The sequence below is a fragment of the Ochotona curzoniae genome, unplaced genomic scaffold (genome assembly GCF_017591425.1).
Source record: "Ochotona curzoniae isolate NIBS_2020 unplaced genomic scaffold, NIBS_Ocur_1.0 scaffold_2453, whole genome shotgun sequence".
NCBI classification, from domain to species: Eukaryota; Metazoa; Chordata; class Mammalia; order Lagomorpha; family Ochotonidae; genus Ochotona; species Ochotona curzoniae.
Window position 1 is genome coordinate 29,470,586 of NW_024467094.1, and position 21,657 is coordinate 29,492,242.

Consider the following 21,657-nt stretch of genomic DNA (forward strand, 5'->3'; position numbering starts at 1 on the left):
TCCCACTGAGGGGGTTCTCTGCCCGGGGAGCTGTCCCCCATTCGCTCCCTTCTCCTTCACAGACACAAGGATGATTGGGTTCCTGGGAGTGGGGGCAGGAGAGGGGCTGATCCTGGGGGAGGGCGGGCCTGGGGGCTGTCCCGTCGTCCCGTCCGGAAGTGTCCCTCTGGTCTCCCCCTGCCCTTGCTGCCGGTTCTGCACCCAGAACCCTCTGCAGGGATTAGCTGTGTATTGATTTTTAAGTTATAAGCAAAGGGTGTTTTATTTAATATTAGGGCATATGTGTATGTGCATGGCTTGTGCACCTGTGAGTGTGTGTGAGTGTGTGTGTGTGTGTGTGTGTGTGTTCTCTACTGAGCCTGGGGTCTCCTGAGACCCCACCTTGTTCACTCCATCTGAAACCTGGGGCCCACACCCTCAGTGTCTCTTACCGCCTTAGTCGGGAGGGATGCTGGGGCGGGGAAGGGGGGGTCCGAGAACTGGGAGTTGTCTGGGAAATGGGGGCTGGGTTCTGGTTGGGAGAACAGGTTTGTGTAGGAAAGGGGCCTTTCTTCAAAGGGACACAAAGACTTTCCCTGCGGGCGCCCCTGCAGCCTGGGGTAGTTCAAGAAGTAATGTTCTGTTCCCCATTCTCTGTCTTTCCCTTGTGTTCTGTGCCCCCAGCCCGCCAGATCCTTCCTTCCAGAAAGGGCTGGGGACAGGAGGGGAGTGGGCTGAGGCTGTGGGCTTGCCTGGCCAGCTGGGGAGTGGGGAGTGGGAGAGAAAGGAGGGCGCCATGGGCGGGAGGTACCTTTCCTCTCCGCCCATCGAAACCAGCCACCCCTCCCTGTGGCTACCAGGGCAGCCTGGTCCAGTGACCATCCTAAGGGGAACCCCCCATGGGTTTTGGGGGGGGCCACGTAGCCATCTCCCCCAACTTCCCTGTAGAGGTCCTTAGCTCTAAGGTATGCGGGTCGGTTGGGGCTTTGGATAGGTGTTCTGCTGCCCACTTTTATAGATCTAGGTGGCTTGGCTGCCTGCCCTGCTAGGCAGCCTCCCTAGAGGAAGATGTAGGATTTTTTTTTTTCTTGAACTGCTGTGAACCCACTTTTGGGGGTAGGAGGAGGGAGAGACAGCCTGTGTTTTTTATGCAATAATAAAGTCATCAGTGCATCTCTGTTGATTCATTTGTCTTCCAGCTCCTGGGAGCACCAGGTCGGAGCTGCAGGGCAGGGCGGACCCCTCCCTTTGATCCTGCAGCCCCTGGGGCGCCTCATCTCCATCTGACTGGCTCGGAGGGAGGGGGGGGACCCTACCCTGGAGGGGGTTAGTACTTAAGGAGAAAGGCCCTCCCTCCGCCTTTACCTTCAGGGATGAGACAGTTCTAGATACATCCTGGCGGTTCCAAGTCCTCTCTTCCCCCCTGCTAAGAACTCCTGACTCTCTTCCCACAGCCAGCCGGGCTATGGGCTCCCGCCCCTGTGGGGGTGTGTCTGCCCGTGTCCTGCTGGCTGCGAGCGAGGTGGGGGTGACTGACAGCGATTTCGTCACTCAGAATGATCCCTATCAGAGATGAGGCGATGAAAGGCAGCTTAGCTATCTGATGGGCGCCGGCCCAGCTGGAAAGCACGAGGGAAGGGCTTCACTGCCACTCCTGGCTAGAGACCCGGCCAGTTACACAACCACCGCCATGCATACAAACAGCCCCTGGCCCAGCGGGAGTGCACGCCGCTGATGCCCCCAGACCCAAAGGGCAGAATTTCCCCACCTGCTCACACTTTCCCAGGCTGTCCAGCACTGGGTTCTTGTGGTCAGTTGACGTTACATCCAGCAGGTGGGCGGGGGGGGCTGGAGCTCTGGAGTGTGGAAGGTGTGGGGGTCCTCCAAAGGGGCAGGGCTGCCTGAGTGAGTTCTTTCACTCTTTACGTCCAAAAATTCTTGTTTTTTTTCCCCCCACTGGACTTTCCATGGCTCACTGCTCCCCCTCCCCACTCTCCCCTGCTCCCTCTGTAAGCCAACTTCTCAAGCCCATCTCATCATTTGACCCAAGAAATTCTGGGGCACAGAGTTTAAGGCCCACTTTGGGAGGGGAGAATAAGAAAGGTGTTGTGGCATCGTGAATAAAGTTACCATCTGCAGTGCCATCTGTGGTGCCTATATGGGCGCTGGCTCCAGTCCCAGCTGCTCCAATTGTAATCAGGTTCTCTGGTAATAGCCTGGGAAAGCAGCACAAGATGGCCCACCTGCTCGGGCCCTTGCAACCTACGTGGAAGACCTGGAAGAAACTCCCGGCTCCTAGCTTCAGCCTGGCCCAGCTCCCTACCCTGGTAGCCGTTAGGGAAGTGAACTAGCAGATTTGAAGATTCTCCTCTCGCCCTCTCCCTGTAACTGTCTTTCAAATAAATAGAATAAATCTTTAAAACAAACAAACAAGCAACATTATCTTGGGTTTTTAAAGGAACCTAGCTGATTTGCAGGCAGGGGTTTGGGGAGACAATTGCTGGTCTCCCTCTGTCCTGGCTTTGCCAGCCTGTCAGAGTGGAGACACCAGCAGGTTGCCTGAGGCTTCGGGCCAGCCCGACTCCTCTGGGCGCCTCTCCTGTCTTCCTGGTTCTAAGGAGTCAGACCCTAGAGCCTGATGACCCTCCTCTCCCTCCCCCCCTCCATTGCTGCCCCCAGGGACTGGAGGGCAGCCGCGGGGCCGGCCAGGCCTGTCTGGGCAGGGCAGGCCGCCCCTCCTCCCCGGCAGCTCCTCCCCGCCACTGACCTGCATTCTTAGCGGGGGCCTTTGGTGGGGCCCTGATGCTCCCTTGCTCCCTGGCAATGCTGCCGGGCTGGCCTGCCCCCCACCCCCGTGAAAGCCTAAGGCCACCTCTGACCCCTCAGAGGCAAGCGCCCTGGCAGGACAGTCCTGCAGTGGCCAGGAGGGAGTCGCGACATAGGAACATCTAGGTTGACCCTTAGCAGTTGAGTTCCACGGGATGGGAGTGGGGGTGAGGGGAATCAGAAATGGGGAGATGACTAGGGTGGCTAGGCATTGCAGCCTGGGGCTGTGCGGGAGTGGTGCCTCCCCCTGCCTGTTGTGGGGGGAGCCCATATCTGCTCCTAGATTCCAGTACCCTCGGAGAATGACATCCAAGGGGGGACCTCACAAACCTCCCAGCACTGCACCCCACCCCCATGTGGGGCCTCCATGCCTGACCACTCAGCATCCCGGCACTGTGGGCTGGAAAAGAACTTTAGGAACCAAATTCCACCCAAACACTTGTCAGAACTAGGGGGGAAATACAGCAAACATCAGAAGATCCAAAGTCAGTGATCGAAAGCAGCAGTGTTACTGCGGCCTAAATCAGTTCAGGAAGCAACTCAAGGAATCTCACTGGTGATACCCCAAGTGAGATGCTGAGCCTCGGTGGTGACAGGTCTGGGCATGGAAAACTGTGAGAGACTGGTGATGGGCAGGTGTCGTGGCCAGGTGACTGAGGGGCTGTTCAATTCCCAGGTGCTCCGTGCTTTTTTTTTTTTAAATGACATATTAGTGCTGGTGATGCTCAGCGCCACCGAAGAGGACAATGGCTGGGAATGCCCTTTGTCTTGTGGGGCTCCGGGTGTTGGCAGAGGGGCACTGGGGAGAGGGCTGAGCTCTGGATTCACTCTCGGTGCAGGGAGTGGAACTGTGGGAGATACTGCTGACACGGAGAACTTTCCCCTTAAACCGTGCAAACGCTGCTTAGGGTAGTTGAGGCTGCATTTCAGTCTCCTGGTCCCTGCTTTGCTTCATTCTCTAGTTGCAGGTGTGAGTGGCAGGAGCTTTCTTGTTGTGTTGGCTTTGGGGACCGAAGAGTAGACCCCATAACTACGAAGTTTATGCTTTAACATCTTAGAGCTGATTTTTTTTTTTTTTGGCATGTACTTTCCTTTTAGCATTTTTTTAAAAATGTAAAACTAAAGCAATTTCAGGTTTGTTTCAACTTTACAACTTTTTGAATGAGAAGAATGAATTGACATGCTGCTTGATTGTAAGAAGCAAACAAATTGTTTTTACAGTGAAAAAAATGACATTAAAAAAATTTTTTTTTCGAAAGGTAGACTCTAGGGCCTGGCGCAATAGCCTAGTGGCTAAACTCCTCGTCTTGGATCTGATGTGGTGACCTAGTGGCTAAAGTCCTCACTCTGAATGTGCCAGGATCCTATATGGGCGCTGGTTCTAATCCTGGCAGCCCCGTTTCCCATCCAGCTCCCTGTTTGTGGCCTGGGAAAGCAGTCAAGGACGGCCCAAAGCTTTGGGACCCTGCACCCGCGTGGGAGACCTGGAGGAAGTTCCTGGCTCCTGGCCTCGGATCGGCACAGCATCAGCCATTGCAGCCACTTGGGGAATGAATCATCGGAAGGAAAATCTTCCTCTCTGTCTCTCCTCTTGTCTGTATATCTGACTTTGCAATCAAAATAAATAAATCTTAAACAACAACAACAAAGGTAGACTGTAGCTCACTTCCCAAACGACTGCAGGAGCTGAAAGTCTGAAGCCAGGAGCCAGGAGCTTCTTCCAGGTCTCCCATGGGGATGGCAGGGGCCCAAGGCTTCGGGCTGTCCTCTACTGCTTTCCAGGAGAGTTAGAAGGGAGCTGGATGGGAAGTGAAACACTTGGGACTTGTGACCATATGAAACGCCAGCACAACGGAGGCTCGACTTGGCCCCGTTCCTGCCCCCACTCTTCTGATCCAGCTTCCTGCAGGAGGCTGGGTTCTTTACACCCACCTGCGGCCCGCATCCTCCCTACCCTGCAATGTGGGAGTGGTGGATAGAGTTCCTGGCTCCCATGGGGACATGTGGAGGGGCGAAGTATCCCGAGATGGGAGCTCTGTCTCTCTCCTTCTGCATCTCTGCTTTTGAAATCAATATGAAAATAAAGATAAACAATGCATTCACTGAAGTTATCCCCACATGTCCCCATGACTGCTCCGCAGATCATTACAGAGGCGCCACCAGCCCGGGGTTGCCCCTTGGGAATCCAAGCCAAGGTTAAAAGAGGCTGAGGCTTTTCCTGAATCTCCGGAGGTCCGCGCATCCCCCGATACCCCCGTTTCCACGCGGGTTGCCGCAGGCCGACCTAGCCCGCCGCAGGAGCGCGCGGGTTCGCCCCAGCCCTTTAGGGCAAGCAGCCGGCGAACCTGCGAGAAGCCGCTCCAAGAGGCGGTGCTGGCGCGCGCCCTGGCGGGGGGCGCGGGGAACTGCAGGTTGCCGTCCGCCCTCGGGGCCAAAGGCCTTCCCGGTCACCTGGGAGCGGCTGCCCAATGGGACGCACCTGACCCGAAGCCGAGGCGACGGCGCCGGGCAGTGAGCCAGGGGAGTCTCGGAGGGGCAGAAGGTGAGGGGCAGACCGTGCTGGAGGCGCCGAGCAAGGGTGAGCGGAAGTGCGGCGGCTTCTGGGCCTGCAGGGCCAGAGTCAAGAGAGGGTCCCACGATTGCCCCTAGGGATCAAGGCTTCCAGCAGGGACAGGGACGCCGGTAGCCGCTGACGACGCCCAGGCCTGCACCCCGGCGGACAGTGAGTGCCTCGGTTTGTGCACGCGTGTGGGCGGTGCTGAACCTCCCGGAACCCACTGCAGCGTCTTCCCGTTGCACGGGTGGCTGTGGCCAGCGCTGGGCAGAGGTGGCCTGGGAGGGAGACACTCAAGCCCTGCCCCCTCCTACCCCTCAACCCAGATGGCGTCGCCGAGCCCGGACACTCCGTGTTCCTGCGACTGCTTTGTCTCTGTGCCCCCGGCCTCGGCCATCCCGGCTGTGATCTTTGCCAAGAACTCGGACCGACCCCGGGATGAGGTGCAGGAGGTGGTGTTCGTGCCCGCAAGCACGCACGCTCCTGGGAGCCGGCTGCAGGTGGGGGAGACCCCCGGGCTGCTGGGAGGAGGGGCACGTAGAGGTTTTCTTCTGGGACTTTCTCCCTCTGCCCTCACGCGCACGGGCACACACACACACACACACACCTGGGAGGCTGCTTAGACCCAGCTTCAGTGGGCCTCAGCTGCCTCAGCTGTGAAATGGGAACGAGACCTTCCGCGAAGTGAAATCTGAGCAGATTCTTCCCTCTTCCCTTCTAGTGCACCTACATTGAGGTGGAGCAGGTGACAAAGACCCACGCCGTGGTCCTCAGCCGTCCCTCGTGGCTCTGGGGCGCTGAGATGGGCGCCAACGAGCATGGTGTCTGCATAGGCAATGAGGCTGTGTGGACCAAGGAGCCAGTGGGCGAGGGGGAAGCCCTGCTGGGCATGGACCTGCTCAGGTGTGGGCCCCACCCCACAGACAGGAAATCTGAGGGCAGAGTTCTGGCTCCAGGCTCCCCATTCCCCAACCTCACCCCGACCCTGGCTCCCAGGGTTCTTCTCTGCTGGCTTTGCCCAGGGATGGGTGGGGGAGGGGTGCCCCGCCCCCTCCTCTTTCTCCCACTTCCGTCAGCGCAGGCTAAGGAACCTCTCCTGGTCCACAAAACCTGGCAGCGGCTTCCCAGCTGGCTTTCCCAGACGTAAAATGTTATGAGCCACATGTTCATGTAGAGGCTCAGTCTACAAAAGCCCCCAGCAGGGGTTGAAGGGACCCTCGGAGGAAGGCCGCTGGCCCATGGATGTGCTGTGTGACTGCGGCCTGCCACCAACCCTCTCTGGACCTCTTCTATCTGCTGGCACTTCCACCCCCACCCTATGCCCTAGAGAGCTCTCTCTCTTTGCCAGGCTGGCCCTTGAGCGGAGCAGCTCTGCCCGGGAGGCCTGGCACGTGATCACAGACTTGCTGGAGCGCTACGGACAGGGGGGCAGCTGTCGGGAGGACCCCACGCCCTTCTGCTACCACAACACCTTCCTGCTGGCTGACCGTGCCGAGGCATGGGTGCTAGAGACGGCCGGGAGGCTGTGGGCCGTGCAGAGGATCCAGGGTAAGGACCTGCCTCCCAGAGGTGTACCGCCCCCCAACCCCATCAGGCCAACGTCCCTGAGGCAGGGTGGACCTGGATGGATGCAGGTATAAACCTCCCAGGAGCTCTTGGCTCCCTTCACTTGCTGAATTCTTATGGTTCAGCCAGCTAGCTGCTTCCTTTGTGAAGCCCTCCTGGATGCCTCTGGGTACTTGGGCTCCTGTCTCCTTCAGGATGCTCACCCCATGATTTGTCCATCTCCCCTGAACCTTACTCCTGAAGGCTCCAGGAGGGTAGGTTGTCCTGCTCACCCTCATGTCCTCGGGCCTCACCCAGTGCCAGCACGGAGCAGGTGCGTGATGACACGTGAACGCGCCTCCCCTCCTCCACCTCTATGTCCTCCACAGAGGGGGCCCGCAACCTGTCCAACCAGCTGAGCATCGGCACAGACATCTCAGCCGAGCATCCGGAGCTGCGGACTCACGCGAGGGCCCAGGGCTGGTGGGATGGGCATGGTGCCTTCGACTTTGCCCAAGTCTTCTCCCTGACCCGGCAGCCTGTGCGCATGGAGGCTGCCAAGGCTCGCTTCCGGGCCGGACGAGAGCTGCTGCGGCGAGAGCAAGGTCCGGAGTGGCGGTGGGGAGTGGGCCAGGAGGCACTCGTCCATGCCCTCCGCCTCCCCTCCCGGCTGGCTCACCGACCCCTCCCTGGCAGGGACCCTCACAGCCGAGGTGATGATGGACATCCTCAGAAACAAGGAGAGTGGCATCTGCATGGACTCCGGAGGCTTCCGTACCACAGCCAGCATGGTATCCATCCTGCCCCGGGACCCCAGGCAGCCCTGCGTCCACTTCCTCACAGCTACACCAGACCCATCCAGGTGAACAGGACTAGGCCGGGGAAGGCGAGGAGGGGGTGTGTGTGTGTGTGTGTGTGTGTGTGTGTGTGTGTGTGTGTGTGTGTGTGTGTGTGTGTGTGTGTGTGTGTGTGTGTGTGTGTGTGTGTGTGTGTGTGTGTGTGTGTGTGTGTGTGTGTGTGTGTGTGTGTGTGTGTGTGTGTGTGTGTGTGTGTGTGTGTGTGTGTGTGTGTGTGTGTGTGTGTGTGTGTGTGTGTGTGTGTGTGTGTGTGTGTGTGTGTGTATTGAGGAGGGATGTTGGGATGGGACAAGGAGGTGAGAGGGTGTCACCCACCTTATTCTTCCATCTGTGAACCAGGTCTGTGTTCAAACCTTTCATCTTTGGACAGGGGGTGGCCCAGTCCCCCCAGGTGCTGTCTCCCACCTTCGGAGCACAGGACCCTGTTCGGACCCTGCCCCGATTCCAGACTCAGGTGGATCGCAGGCATGCTCTCTACCGGGGACACCAGGCGGCCCTGGGGCTGATGGAGAGCGAGCAGGTACCCCTGTCACCCACAACCCCCACCAGGGGATAGAGACTCCCCTTGGCACACACCTGCCCTGCTCTTGATGGAGCAGCCCTTGGGGGAGTGATGGGGAATGAGGGAGCCTCCAGGGCTGGAGACAGGGACCCCTTTCTTCAAGGCCAGCTGCTGGGATGGCCAGTGTGAGGACATGCGAGGCCCTGACTCCTGGCTGAGCGCCCCTCTGCCTCTGCCTGCAGGGTCTGGGCCAGCAGCTCCGGCAGAAGCAGTGCGATCTGGAGCAGGAAGGCCTAGAGGCCGTGCGGAGGTTGCTGGCCGGAGAGTGGAGCCCGTCGACCCAGGAACTGGCTGGCCTCTTCCAGGCCTTCGTGCTGAGAGAGGGCCAGGCCTATGCATGAGTGTACTGCTCCTGCCGGCCTGGCACGGGCCCAGAACCCAGGCGTGGGGCTCAGGCGGAGCCTGCAGCTGTGTTTTGACTGGGGTGCTGGGCCTGGGCCTTAATAAATGTTTGATTTCTTGCTCAGTGAACTTGATTCCAAGGCTGGTGGGGTTGGGAAAGCCAAATGAGGGCAAAGGGCTGGCCTGAGCTGCCCACAGGGCCTGGGGTTGCCCCACTGGGTAGCAGGTTCTTTCTTCTTATTATTTTTTTTAAAAGATTTGTTTATTTTTATTGGAAAGGCGGATATACAGAGAGGAAGAGAGACAGAGAGGAAGATGTTCCATCTGATGGTTCACTCCCCAGGTGGTCCCAAAGGCTGGAGCTGAGCTAGTCTGAAGCCAAGAGCCAGGACCTTCCTCCGAGTCTCCCATGCGGGTGCAGGGTTCCAAGGCTTTGGGCCGTCCTTCACTGCTTTCCCAGGCCACAAACAGGGAGCTTGATGGGAAGCGGGTCCGCCGGGATTTGAACTGGCACCCATATGAGATCCCAGTGCACGTAAGACAAGGACTTTAACCACTAGGCCACCGTGCCAGGCCCATGGGCAGCAGGTTCTTAGGAAGCGGGGAAGGGTCTAATCATGGAGGTTGGGCAGGGGCCCCAGGGACAGGAAGTGAGCCTTTTCAAACCTGCCTTCTGTTTGGGGACAGTGAGGACCACAAGGTTTGATCCCTGGTTTGGCCTGACAAGGAGTGCTGCCCACTTCCTGCCCACTCGGGTACCAAGTGGTCAAATAGGGACCCATGCTGTGCCTGTCTCTGGCAGCCCCTGTAATTCCCCTCGCCCCCACTGCCCCGCAGACCCCAGATGCCCCAGGTGACACAGAGGCATGGTCTTGGTGAGTTCCTGGCTGAGACACTTTATTGGGTGGGGCCCTTGGGAGGGGCCCCTCTGCCACGCTTCACTCACATGGCCCACCTATTTCTTGACCCTTTTGGTTGCAGTTTTAGTGGGGTTGCAGGTCTTGGGGGCTGTGGCCACATGGGAGCCCTTCCTTGCCTGGGAGTTGGGCTGGTGTCTGGGTATCAGAGGGCAGGATTTCTTGGTGGGAGAGGAGGCCAGGGATGAGGCGGGGGCTTCAGGGGCTGTCTCCTTCCCCTGCGTGGGCATGGCAGAGGGGCTGCTGTCCCCCGCCATGGGGACTCCTGGGGGCAGCGGGGGCAGGCTGGTGAGGGTTGGTTTCGTCTCCATCCTCAGGAGGTGGTCTGCCAGCGCTTCCTGCTGCCTGTGCTCCCGGAGTCTGCTCAGCTCCTGCTCCAGCTCCTTGAGGAAGCCTGGGAGGAGCCAGGGTGCTGCGAGGGGCCCTGGGCTCAGGAGGAAGTCCCCTCTGGCTGAACCCCCCTCCCACTTATCCCCAGTTTGGAGGAACCTGAGGCAGGTGGGGTGGAGGTGGGGGAGCAACTATTGACACCTGACCCAGGTGCAGATCTGAGCTGGATCCACTTCCCCAGATAACCCCCTATGTCCCCAGAGCAGGGCCAGTGCCAATGGGTCCCTGGGGATGGGTGGGGTGTCCACACATGGTACATGACAGCTGTCATGGTCACCTTGGTCTGAGCAGAAGGGACCACTCAGCTCCGGGAACTCTTCATCCTCATCGCCTGAGGCTTGCTCCTCATCCGAGGTCCAGCGTTCTGACACGGGCTGCCCATCCAGGTCCAGGAGCAGCGGGAGGGCCTTGGTCACCTGCTCCCTGCACAGCAAAGGGAGCACAGGATACCCGAGAGGATACCCATGGTGTCCAGGAGGGGGCGCAATGCAATGACACTGGCCTCAGTCTCACACGCCTGGGAGCAGCCGCTCCTGGGAAGGACATGGACTTGCGATAGCCCCAGAAAGCTCTGGGCTGCCTCCTGTGGGGCATCCTGGACTGGGACCCCTGGTTGGAGGCTGAGAGGGAAGCCTGAGGAGTTGGCGGTGCAGCTGGGCCAGCACCTCTGCATCCTCACTCAGCCCCATCTCACCTGTAGCCATCTTGGGTGGTGCACTTGTTGCCTGTCAGGTTGAGGATGAGCAGACTCTGCGGGAACTCCCCTGTGCACGGCAGAGAGGGCCTGAGCATGTCACCGGCCTTCCTGCCACCACCCCTCAGTGAGCCCCCGGGGGTCCCTGATGACGCAGCGTTGTGTTGTGGACATGCAGGGGGGACTGATGCCAGCACGAGGAGATGCAGGCACAGACATGCCTACCCAGTTTCAGTGTTTCGATCTGGTTCTCAGAGAGGTCCAGGAACTGGAGATACGGGAGGCCAAGGAGGTTTTCTACCTGCCTGATTCGATTTCCTGCCAGAGACAGAAAGCTGGAGGGGAGGGACAGGATGAATCGGGCTCAGCCGGGAGAAGGGAGCCAGGCAGCTGGGTGACAAGCGGGGCACAGGACACCTTGGGGGTGAAGGAAGCAGGACTGGGCTTGCTGAACCCTCTGGCGCCCCTGCCTGCCAAGGAGCCAGGCTTGGAGAGATATGAAGCAGTTCTTTGGGGTGCTGCCAAGCTCTGTCAGCTTCTCCCTTGCCTGAGCCCCAGTTTCACGTACCGCAGGGAGGGGACACAGGCCAGGTTCTCAATCCGCTGGATCTTGTTCTACGGGAAGAGACGCTGAGATGAGGAAAGCCAGCTGTGGTGGGCCGGACGGGGGAGATCCTCTAAGGGAGACACCCCCATTCTTTGCAGGGTGTTGCCACCCTGGGAAAGCAGATTTGCTTCGTCCAAGTGTGAGCCTGGGGCAGGCCCAAGTTGATGGGCAGATGGCTCTCTGACCACACAACCCATACAACCACAGGACAACCTGAGAATTGCAGCAGGAAACCATGGGGCCACAGAGAGGAGGGAAAAGGCTGGCACACAGAGGAGACAGTGGTTGCGTCCTAATTTGAGTTGTAAGGTCTGGGGTGGGGGAAGAGCGGAGCTCAAGGGAGCTGGGTGTGTGTAACCCGGGGCAGGCTGAGAAGCAGCCGAGAAGGGTCTGGGGGATGTAGAGGGGCCAGTAATAGCTCCATCTTCGGAACGGCAATGAGCTTGAGCTATAGAACATGACAGGTGTGGGCTGGGAGTGGAGAACTTGAGCTGGAGATGCACACTCAGGGTCTCCTTTTTTTTTTTTTTTTTTTAGGGGAGCACTGTCTCCATGAGTCCTGACTCGCCTGGGACCAGCTGAAACGAAAGCCAGGGGGTGACAAGGGACCCGGCTGGCTGCTAGGCTCCCCGCGGCCTGCAGAGAAGGGAACTTGGGGTGAGGGGTGTGGGGAGACATTACCGCTTGCAGGTAGAGGCTGTGAAGGTTCTGGAGACCCTCGAGGTTGCTGATGGTGGTGACACCCTCCCGGTCCAGGCGGACGGTCTGCAGGTCGGCCAGGGTGTGGAAGCTGTGCGCAGAGGGGACGGGATGTGTCACTCCTGTGATCTGCCACAGGCTGGGGTGGCAGCTGAGTGACTTGGCTCAGGGGGTTGTATCCAGGTCACGAGACAGGCTTGCTCCAGAGGCCTGGCTGGCCGTTAAGGGCACTGGGAAGGGCCACATTGAGGGAGGAGGAAGGGGCAGGGGGGAACCAAGGCGATGGCCCACAGGGATTCCTCTGGGGTCCCTAACTGGTGGATTTTGGAGGTTTGGGCTGTAGCATCACATGTTAAGCCGTGGCCCACAGTCCTGACATCCCATATGGGTGCTAGTTTGATTCCTGGCAGCTCCACTTCTCATCCACGTTCCTATTCATGCACCTGGGAAAGCAGAGGAGGATAGCCCAAAGCCTTGGGACCCTGCACCCGCGTGGGAGACCCAGAAGAGGCCCTCAGGGAAGTGAACCAGCACCTGGAAAACTTCCCTCTTTCTGTCTCTCCCCCTTTATTTAACTCTGCCTTTCAAGTAAAGAAATAACTCTTACACACACACACACACACACAGTGCAGATTCTGATTCCATGGGCCCAGGGTGAACCTGTGCTTTTTCATTTTGAACAAACTCCCAGCAGAAGCTGATGAGGCTGTCCATCTCTCTCTCTCTCTCTCTCTCTCTCTCTCTCTCTCTCTCTCTCTCAGTTTCTCTCAGGAGAAAGGAGTAAAGGTGTGGAGAGTGACCAAAAAGCAGCCGGGACTGGGAGTCGAGGTGGGCTGCTGCAAGACCACGGGGCAGGCCAGAAGAATGTTATGACTTTTAAAGAAGTTGTATCAGCTGGGCATTCCCATGTCCTGGAGTGGAGCAGTCCGCCCAGAGAGGCCGAGGTGAGCTGACCAGTGGACGAGGCACCGCGGCTTTCACTCTTCCTGCGCTCCTCTGCTGCCCCAGGCACTTACATCCTTTCCGACAGCTGCTCATCTTCAGGGAAACTCAGGTTCCGCCGTGTGATGAGGGCTTCAGTGATGCACACGCCGCCCACCTCCTGGTCCTCCTCGGGGCTGCTCCGGCAGGGCCTCGCTGTGTACAGGTGAGTCCCATGGTGACCAGCGGAGGCCGGACCCCATCGTCGTTCCACTGCTCTTCCCACCTACCCGCCTCCCTACTCACCTCCCGGCATCATCTAACCTAAGGCAGCGAGGACGGCCCTGGGCCTGAACCCAGGGCGCCCGAAGGAGGGAGAAGCTCGGAGCAGACTGATAAAAGGCAAAAGTCAAGAGTGAATCCGGGTGGAAAGTCTGGAGGTGGAGGGCTGAGCAAGTGGGTGACAGGAGCGATTTCCAGGAGGCTGGCGTCGTTGCTAGGAGACCGGACTCCCGGGTGGGCGGGGCTAGATCCAGCTCCAGCGTGCCCCTCGCTCTGCGCATGCGGACTACGCTCTTCACCCCCCGGGGTGTCGAGGCAGCCCGCGACTTCCGGCCCCGGGCTCGCTGCCCCACAATCCTCAGCTCCTTCCGCCTGCGCCGAGCTCCGGGCCGTGCTTCCGGTGGACATGGCGGCGGCCGTGGCTGCAGTCATGCGAGGGGGTCTCCTGCCCCGGGCGGGTAAGGAGCGGCTCCTGACCTCACGGCACCTCGTCCTTGTCTTCCCTGCTCGGCTTCTTCCCTTCCCGTGACCTCTAAGCAGCTCCCTGGCCACGGTTGCCGGTTCGCCGGCTCCTCAGCCCGTGCGGAGTGCCGGGACGTCCAGAACCACAGTGTCTGTTCCCTCGGAAGGTCTCAGCCTTTGTCGCCTTCTGGGGCCTTCCTTTCCCACTCTCTGCCCAGCGGCTTGCTTGTTCCGCTGGCTGTTTTGGTCGTCTGTCCTCCTTTATTAAACTGTCCACACCTGATGGGGCAGGACCGTGTTCACCGAGCAGGGCCAGCAGATGCCAATGCGGTAGATATGTAAGGATGCAAGGGGCCATTCGTATTTTCACCTGCGCGATCTCGTCTGGGTCTTCCCCACTACCGAATCGAATGAGGAAGGCTCAGGTAGCTGAATTTCAGACGGAGCTGAGGGTCCGGCCAAGGCCATGGCTAGTGAGAGATTAGAATCCTGCTCTGCCTGGCAGGGTATCCGCGACTCTCTCTGTTGGAGCCACCACCTTGCGGAAGCTTTTCCCGAGATCCCGTCCCAGGCTTGGTAAAGGTGGACAGTGAGAAGCCATCAAGGAGGGCCCTGGCGTGGAGGGTTCAGGGGCCGCTTTGACTCAGTGCTTTGGAGTGCTTGTCCCCCAGCCCGCTTGCCCTCTGGTGTTGCGTGCAGGCAGAACTGTGAGGGCAGGGTAGCGTTTGTTCCCCCCTTGGGAACAGCGGGTAGAAGTGTCTTTCACATTTCACTGTGCATTGGCGTGGAGAAGGGGTGGGCAGGGTCGGCTTGTCCTGTATCTGCAGGGCCACCCTGCGGGGTTTCGGATCTGGCAGGTCCAGGGCGGAGCTTGGCATTGCATGTGCCTAGGAATTCCTGGTTGCTGATATTGCCAGCTAGCTAAGGGATGAGGCTTCCCAAAAGCCACTGGTTGCAAGGTTGGCATGTGACATCAGGGCTGGTCTCTGGGTTTTACGAATAAAGTTCTATTGGAACCCAGCCTCTTTGCGTATTGTCTGTGGCTGCTTCTGGTGAGGTTAAGTGTTAGCAACACACGGTATGGCCTCTAAACTTGGACTCTTTACTTTTTGGTGTTTAAGATTGAGTTGACTTGGGCCCGGTGTGGTAGCCTAGTGGCTGAGGTCCTCACCTTGAATATGCTGGGATCCCATATGGGTGCCAGTTCTAATCCCAATGACCCTGCTTCTCATCCAGCTCCCTGCATGTGGCCTGGGAAAGCATTCGAGGATGGCCCAAAGCCTTGGGATCCTGCACTAGTGTGGGAGACCCAGAAGGAGGCTCCTGGCTCCTGCCTTTGGATTGGCTCAGCTCCAGCTGTTGGGGTTGCTCTTGAGGAGTGAATCAGTGGACAGAGGAGCTTCCTCTGTGTATACCTGACTTTTCAATGAAAATAAGTACATCTTAAAAAAAAAGATTGAGTTGGCTCAACCCTCTCACTTTTTTTTTTTTTTTTTCTGTGTTTGTAGCATCTCCTCCTTTGTCTCTCATTTCCACACATAACAAGCTTGGAGACATGGAGGCCTCGAGATGAAGTCTCTTTCCTGGGCTCTCCCAGGGTCCTGCCAGGTGTTTCCGTGTCCTGAATCCAGCTCTTCCCGCCCGTGCTGGTCTCAGTCCAGCGTGAGGTGAGGGCTTCCAGGAAGGTTGCCTCCCGCCACGTTGACTTCTCTGCTCGCAGGCCGGCTGCCCACCTTGCAGACTGTACGCCACGGCTCCAAGGCTGTCACCCGCCACCGTCGTGTGATGAACTTTGAACGGCAGAAGCTGATGGCTGTGACTGAGTATATCGCCCCTAAACCTACTGTGCACCCGAGATGCCTGCCGCCCCCTCCCAGCCCCCCCAAGGAGGTAAGGAGGAGGCAGCCTGCAGCCTGGCAGTGGGATGGTGGATTCAAGTGACCCTTTCTCTGACTGCAGGGAAGTAAGACCCCCACAGTCCCCACATCATTGAATCACTTCCTGTGCTTTGGTCTTGTGGTTTAGGTACTGTAAGTTTTAATATTTGAAAGGCACCGTGACAGGGAGAAAGAGAGCTTTCATACATTGATTGACCTGCAAGAGGCCACCCTATAACAGCTGGGGCTGGGCCAAGTTGAAACCAGGTCTCCCATGTGATTGGTGGGGTCCAAGCACTTGGGCCTTCCTCTCTAGCTTTCCTAAACCCATTAGCAGAGAGCTGGATCAGAAGTGAGGCGGCTGGGACTTGAACCGGTGCTCATGTGGAATGCAGGCATCACAGGCGGCATCACAAAAGCAGCCTCCAGGTGCAGGTGCCTTACGGTGAATCCGCCACTGGCTGCGTTGCTGTCTGGGCTCCATGCATCAGGCGGCTCCTGCATTTCCTTCATTCTTCACGTGTATCCAAAACTGTGTGTGTGAAAGCTGCCTACGCAGAATCTCTCCTTAAGGAATCAGAACTTCCTCTTCTCCTAGAGGAATGAGAGACATGTTCTGTCCTTTACAGAGACCAGAAATGGGTGGGCACTTGGCTTGGCAATGAAAACCCTTGTGTCCCACATCAGGGTATCCAGGTTCAGCTCCTGACTCAGCTTCCTGCTCATCCAGACACTGGGAATTAGCAGGTACTCGCTCATCACCTCCATTCGGAGACCTGGTCTGAGGTCCTGGCTGATGCTTTGGCTTGGCCCACTCCTGGCCATTGTAGGCATTTGTGGAGTGAGCCAACAGTTGGGAGCTCTCTGCCTGTTTCTCCTTGTCTACCACTTTGCTTCTTGGGGAAAAAAAAAAAAGTGAATATATGAATTTAACAGGTCCTGTTCCTGTACCTAAAAAATATAGGTTTTTATTATTAATGGGGTATGGACACATGGAGTATGTTCAGGGTTGGAGAGGATCTGGAGGGGAGAGGTGAGAGAGGGAGGTGTTTCTGCCTTTTCTGCTGTGGGAAGAGAGAGCTCATCTTTCCATGTTGCCAGTCTTTATTTGATCTTGGGAAGGGGAATGGTTTCATGATACCGCCCCAGATCCCAGATAGTACTTCCTGGGGCAAGGTCATTGATTGATAGGTAGGCAGGTGGGATCTGTCGGAGGGATGTGGCTCCTAGCTTATGACCTTAAGCTAGCTGTCCGATCTTATTCCCTTGCAGAGATTTCCAGCTCTTAATCTAAGCGTTACTGAAGGGTCGGATTCATCACTTCTGCAGTTGTTTCCTGCTGATCAGGGCATAGGGCTTGCCTGTCCCAGGTTAGGAATGCTCGCTCTGTCTCAACTAATGAATCACTCTCTTGAACTGAGAACTTCCGCTTGGTGCTGGTGACCGTGGCCCCCGCATCTTTAACATTACTTTGAGATGTTGAATTCCTCGCACAGGGGTCAGCAGTGTAGGTTATTTAATCCTGTGTGCCAAGGCCAGACCACACTCCCATAGATCGGAGATCCTGACGTGTCTGAGGCCAACATGAGTTGTAAGGTTATGCCGGTTGCTGATAACCAAAAGCTATTGGTGGGCCTGCCCCTACAGCGAGTGCTGTGGCCTGGCTTGGGTTGCCTGTGGTGCTGCCTGTCTTGGCCTCCTCGCCTTGAACGCACTAGGATCCCATATGGGCGCCAGTTCTAATCCCTGCAGCTCCACTTCCCATCCAGCTCCCTGCTTGTGGCCTGGGAAAGCAGTCGAGGACGGTCCAAAGCCTTGAGATCCTGCATCCATGTGGGAGACCTGGAAGAAGCTCCTGGTTCCTGGCTTTGGATTGGTTCAGCTCCAGCCATTGTGGCTATTTGGGGAGTGAACCAATGAAAGGAAGATCTTTCCTCTTTGTCTTTTCTCTCTGTAAATCAGACTTTCCAGTAAAAGTACATAAATAAATACATTTTAGAAAAAAAAGAAAAAGAACAGTGTTGATGGAGGTCTGTAAGTATATTCTCCAGCTCTTCTCAACTTTGAGGAACATTGCCTTAAGGAAGTGGAATCTTGTTCTCTGAAATGTGACAGTTTGGGGCCATTGCATCCCACGTGGGCTCCAATTCAAGTCCGGGCTGCTCCACTACCAATCCAGCTCTTTACTAATGTACCTGCGAAAGCAGACAAATGGGGCCCCAGCGCTCGGGCTCCTCACCCACACGGGAGATCTGGATGAAGCTCCTGGCTGCCAGTTTCAGCTGGCACAATCCCAGCAGTTGCGGCCATTTGGGGAGTAAACCAATGTATGGAAGATCTCTGTCTTTTTCTCTCTGTTAACTCTGCCTTTCAAATAACTAAATATATATATATATATATATATAAAAGTGAGTTTTAAAGTCGTACTATAAAAAGCCATCTTGTGACAAGATGATTTAGCAGGAGGACAGTATCAGACTGAAATATGTGGTGGACAGTGTTGTGGGACAGTGTTGGGGAGCGCTGCCCTCCAGTCTGGTTACCCAGGGAAAATGGGCAGGTACAGACAGGGGTGGTTAGATGTGGCTCGGCTCAGGGCCCACCTGTTCTGCTCATCCCTGTCCTGTTCCCTGGGGAGCATCGTGGGCAGCTGACGTCCCCTGTCCTGTCCTGACTGCAGGAGACAGGCCTCGTCCGGCTCCTGAAGCGAGAGGTAGCAGCAGTGTTCAGGGACAACCGGATGATTGCCGTCTGCCAGAACGTGCCTCTGAGCGCTGAGGACAAGCTGCTCCTACGGCACCAGCTGCGCAAGCACAAGATCCTGGTGAAGGTCTTCCCCAACCAGGTAGGACAGACCCCTGGCAGGGATGCCCCTCTCCCCCTACATCTCGGGGGCTACTTCTGCAGTGTGGTGCTGCCCGCTCCTTCCCCCAGAAGCCAGCCTCTCACCTGGTACCTGAACTGCAGTTGGGGGTTGAGGGGACCCTGGGATTGCCACTTGTGTCCGTCCTGAAAGCCTCTCCTCCCCCTCCCCCCGTCCCCCAAAATTATTCTCCCTGCTGTCCCAGGTCCTGAAGCCTTTCCTGGAGCAGTCCAAGTACCAAAACCTGCTGCCCCTTTTTGTGGGGCATAACATGCTGCTGGTCAGCGAGGAGCCCAAGGTCAAGGAGATGGTGCGCATCCTGAGGACGGTGCCTTTCCTGCCGCTGCTCGGTGAGCAAGCACCCTTGCAGTTGCGGGGAGCAGGACAGGGGTCGGGGAGCTGTGCTGCAGCAGCCTGGGGGCGTCTGGGAGGGAACATCCTGTCCTGGTGGAGCCCCAGTAAGCAGCATGTCTGTTGTAGGCCAGCGATGTCGCTGTGACACCTGCCCCCCTCACTAGCCCCGGCCACTGGTAGGAAGACTGGAGAGGGCAGAGAGGGAGAGAGACGAATCAGATACTTGGAGTCTGACAGTGGAGGGAGATACTTCAGACACTGCAAGTGAAAGATGCTGAGCAGACACGATACCTTTAGCCTGAAGCAGAGCATGCGCACATCTTGAAATTCAGATCCATGGATCTCTGATTACTTTACACACCCCCTCCCAGATTCTTTTTATTTTATTTTTTCTCATGCTAAAATGCACATAATATTCACATCCTAACTGTTTTTAAATGCCTAGTTCTGTGGTGGTCATTGTGTTGGTGATGTTGTGTAGCCGTGACCACCATGTGTCCGTGAGTCTGGAGCTCTGGGTCCATTAAGCAGTCCCTGATTCTGTCTTCAAGAAACTTCAGGAAACACTGACTGGTTGGGGTCTGGGCCAGTAGATCAGCACACATAAGTGTTCTGAGGGAAGGGTTGGGAAGGTGGGGAAGGGTCATTCCCAGACAGAATGGGCATGGGCTAGGGCAGGCTGGGAGACTGGGGGGGACCAGAGGCAAGTCCCTCAGGTGGGTCGTGAGGCTGTTTTCAGAGAAGAGAGGGGTTTGCAGGAGCCTGTTTGACCCTGTGTCCTCGCAGGTGGCTGCGTCGATGATACCATTGTCAGCCGGCAGGGCTTCATCCACTACTCCAAGCTGCCCAGCCTGGCCCTGCTGCAGGCAGAGCTGGTCGGAGGGCTTGCCCTCCTTGGGGCCCGTACCCACCACCTGCTACAACACCAGCCCGCCCGGCTGACCTCCCTGCTGGATCATTACATCAGACAGCAACGTGACAGAGACTCTGCCGTGTCCGCCAGTGGGAAGCCAGACCCTCCTGACCCTGTTCCAGACTCCTAGGCAGCTTGTTAAGCCCTGCTCTCCCCATGCCTGGACTCTGCCCCACCTGGCTATGCAGAGGCCTGGAAGAACTTGGGGTGAGGAGTGATAGTAGCGTCCGCTGGTGCCAGACCAGGCATGATGCAGAGCACTTGGGGGAGGCTGGCAGCTGTGCCACTGTCTTCCTCTTCCCTACTTGCTACCCGACGGGAGCTGAAGCACTTTCAGCTCTCCAGCGGAGCTGCAAAGACTAGGACAGCAGCCCTCGATCATGGTCCCTTGCTGCGTGTGTCTCCCCAGTCCCCTTGTGCGTGCAACCTGCCATGGCTCAGTTAAGTCACGGTTCCAGGAGTGGCACCCTTACAGAGCTTGCCGAGTACCAGGCTCTGGGCTGTGTCTGTGTGTCAGTTCTTCCATCCTGCACCATACTGGGCCCCTTCCACAGAGAAGAAATTGGGGGGGCAGGGAAGAGTCTACACAAGGTCACACAGCTAGTGAATGGCAGCACAGGTGGCTACCGGACCCAGCTGGTTGGAAGACCTTACCCTGAATTTTGTCGCTGGGACTTTGTTCTCACCTTGTGACTTTATGAGCAAATAAAACACATTTTTCCTTACCCTCTTGCTGTCTGAGGTCATTCTTGTAAACTGACTCAGAGTCCTCCCTGCCTCACCTCCCTTTCCTTCTGGAACAGTGTTCTCTCCCTGTGTGCCTGACCCACAGATGGCACCTTTTGCACAACAGTCCTTTCACAGCAGCTCAAGCCATACCCACCAGCCTGTGGGTACGTTTTTGGGGTGCTTTGGGCACAGTGGCTGGGGAAAACTAAACAGTATTCTGGGGTCTCTACTCGGAGGCCTGTCCAAAACCAGAAGTGTAGCTAGAACCTGCCCAACAGTGTCCTTGATGTGTGCTCTGGGCTGGCATGGCACTGTCTCCTGACCTGGGCACAGTGCTGCAACCTCCTTGGTCCTGGATAGGCACAGCCTGCTGTGATGACCTGCAGCAGCTCTTATGTGGCCCGGGCCAAGACCAGCTTTCCACAGTGTCTGCCCTGTGCTGCATGCCCAGGGAGGGTCCATCACTGTGAAGTGACTAAAGTGCTAGGCTGGCCAGCACTGCCCTCTGATCTGCTCAGAGGCTCTGCCTGCCTCTTGGGCACTGGCAGGAGCTAAGGAGGTCCCTCCCAGGGTGGTCCATAGCAGTGCTAAAGTGAACCTGGACAACAGACATTCCTGACAGGCTGTGAGGACCCCTGACGCAGAACCCAGCATGTGTGGGCATCAAGCAGCAGGGGTTCCAGTGGTCTGAGGCATGTCTGGAACCAGTGAGGAACCTTGCTGGCCATGCCTGAGGCCCCAGCAATAAAATCCCACATCCCAGGAAAGCCACTTTGTCAATCTGTCACATTGATCTGAATGAATTCAAGATCATTCTCGAGAGCCAATTTGTAATTAGAATTGAGTAACTGAGTGTAGTACTCAGCAGAAGAGCAGAACAGCCCAACCAGGAAGTGGGGCTGCTGCTGCTGGCTAAGCCGGCCCTTTTTGGCAGCCAGCTAGCTAGTGATTGCTCTGGCCAGCTCCCTATCCTGCCAGCAGCTCTGGGGGTCCATGTTGCCGCATTGAGGACACCTGACCTGGGGGGGGACCATGGCCTGGGGCGAGGACCTCAGGACAGCTGTCCTCAGAACTCAGCTGCCCCTGCTGAGTGTACTAGACTTCCTTGTGTCCTAGAAGGGCCATGTGTCCCTTCCCTGTCAACCTGATACCTGACTCCAGATTTTGCAGTCTATTTTCAGATGTGAAACGAGAGGCGAGGGTTAATAAGGAAATGGCTGTCCCTGGTAATGCACCAGGATCAAGGCCATGCTCATCTGAATAAGTCCTCTACCCTTATTGGCT

At 57.2% G+C, this 21,657-nt stretch overlaps 3 protein-coding genes across 4 annotated transcripts; 2 read left to right on the top strand and 1 right to left on the bottom strand.

Moving 5' to 3' along the window:
- Positions 1-5,246: 5,246 nt before the first annotated feature.
- On the top strand, positions 5,247-8,775 carry SCRN2 (secernin 2). Its single transcript, XM_041000543.1, has 8 exons — positions 5,247-5,527; positions 5,686-5,859; positions 6,081-6,262; positions 6,708-6,907; positions 7,294-7,509; positions 7,601-7,766; positions 8,101-8,281; positions 8,506-8,775. Exons 2-8 carry the CDS (start codon positions 5,686-5,688, stop codon positions 8,662-8,664), a joined length of 1,278 nt encoding a protein of 425 aa, XP_040856477.1. The 5' UTR covers positions 5,247-5,527; the 3' UTR covers positions 8,665-8,775.
- Positions 8,776-9,620: 845 nt separating this feature from the next.
- Positions 9,621-13,209, bottom strand: LRRC46 (leucine rich repeat containing 46). The gene is made up of 8 exons (XM_041000985.1): positions 13,200-13,209; positions 12,989-13,109; positions 11,955-12,063; positions 11,235-11,281; positions 10,892-11,001; positions 10,667-10,736; positions 10,250-10,395; positions 9,621-9,976 (listed from the first exon to the last, which is right to left on the bottom strand). The coding sequence occupies exons 1-8, from the start codon at positions 13,207-13,209 to the stop codon at positions 9,621-9,623; spliced, it is 969 nt and encodes a 322-aa protein (XP_040856919.1).
- Positions 13,210-13,565: 356 nt separating this feature from the next.
- MRPL10 (mitochondrial ribosomal protein L10) lies at positions 13,566-20,369 on the top strand. 2 transcript variants are annotated; one of them, XM_041001213.1, is made up of 5 exons: positions 13,566-13,633; positions 15,358-15,527; positions 18,195-18,359; positions 18,583-18,727; positions 19,518-20,369. In XM_041001213.1, exons 1-5 carry the CDS (start codon positions 13,582-13,584, stop codon positions 19,772-19,774), a joined length of 789 nt encoding a protein of 262 aa, XP_040857147.1. In that variant the 5' UTR covers positions 13,566-13,581; the 3' UTR covers positions 19,775-20,369. The 2 variants fall into 2 exon arrangements, with proteins under 2 accessions (XP_040857147.1, XP_040857148.1); XM_041001214.1 differs by having other exon boundaries at positions 18,583-18,687; positions 19,518-19,766.
- The last annotated feature ends 1,288 nt before the right edge of the window (positions 20,370-21,657 follow it).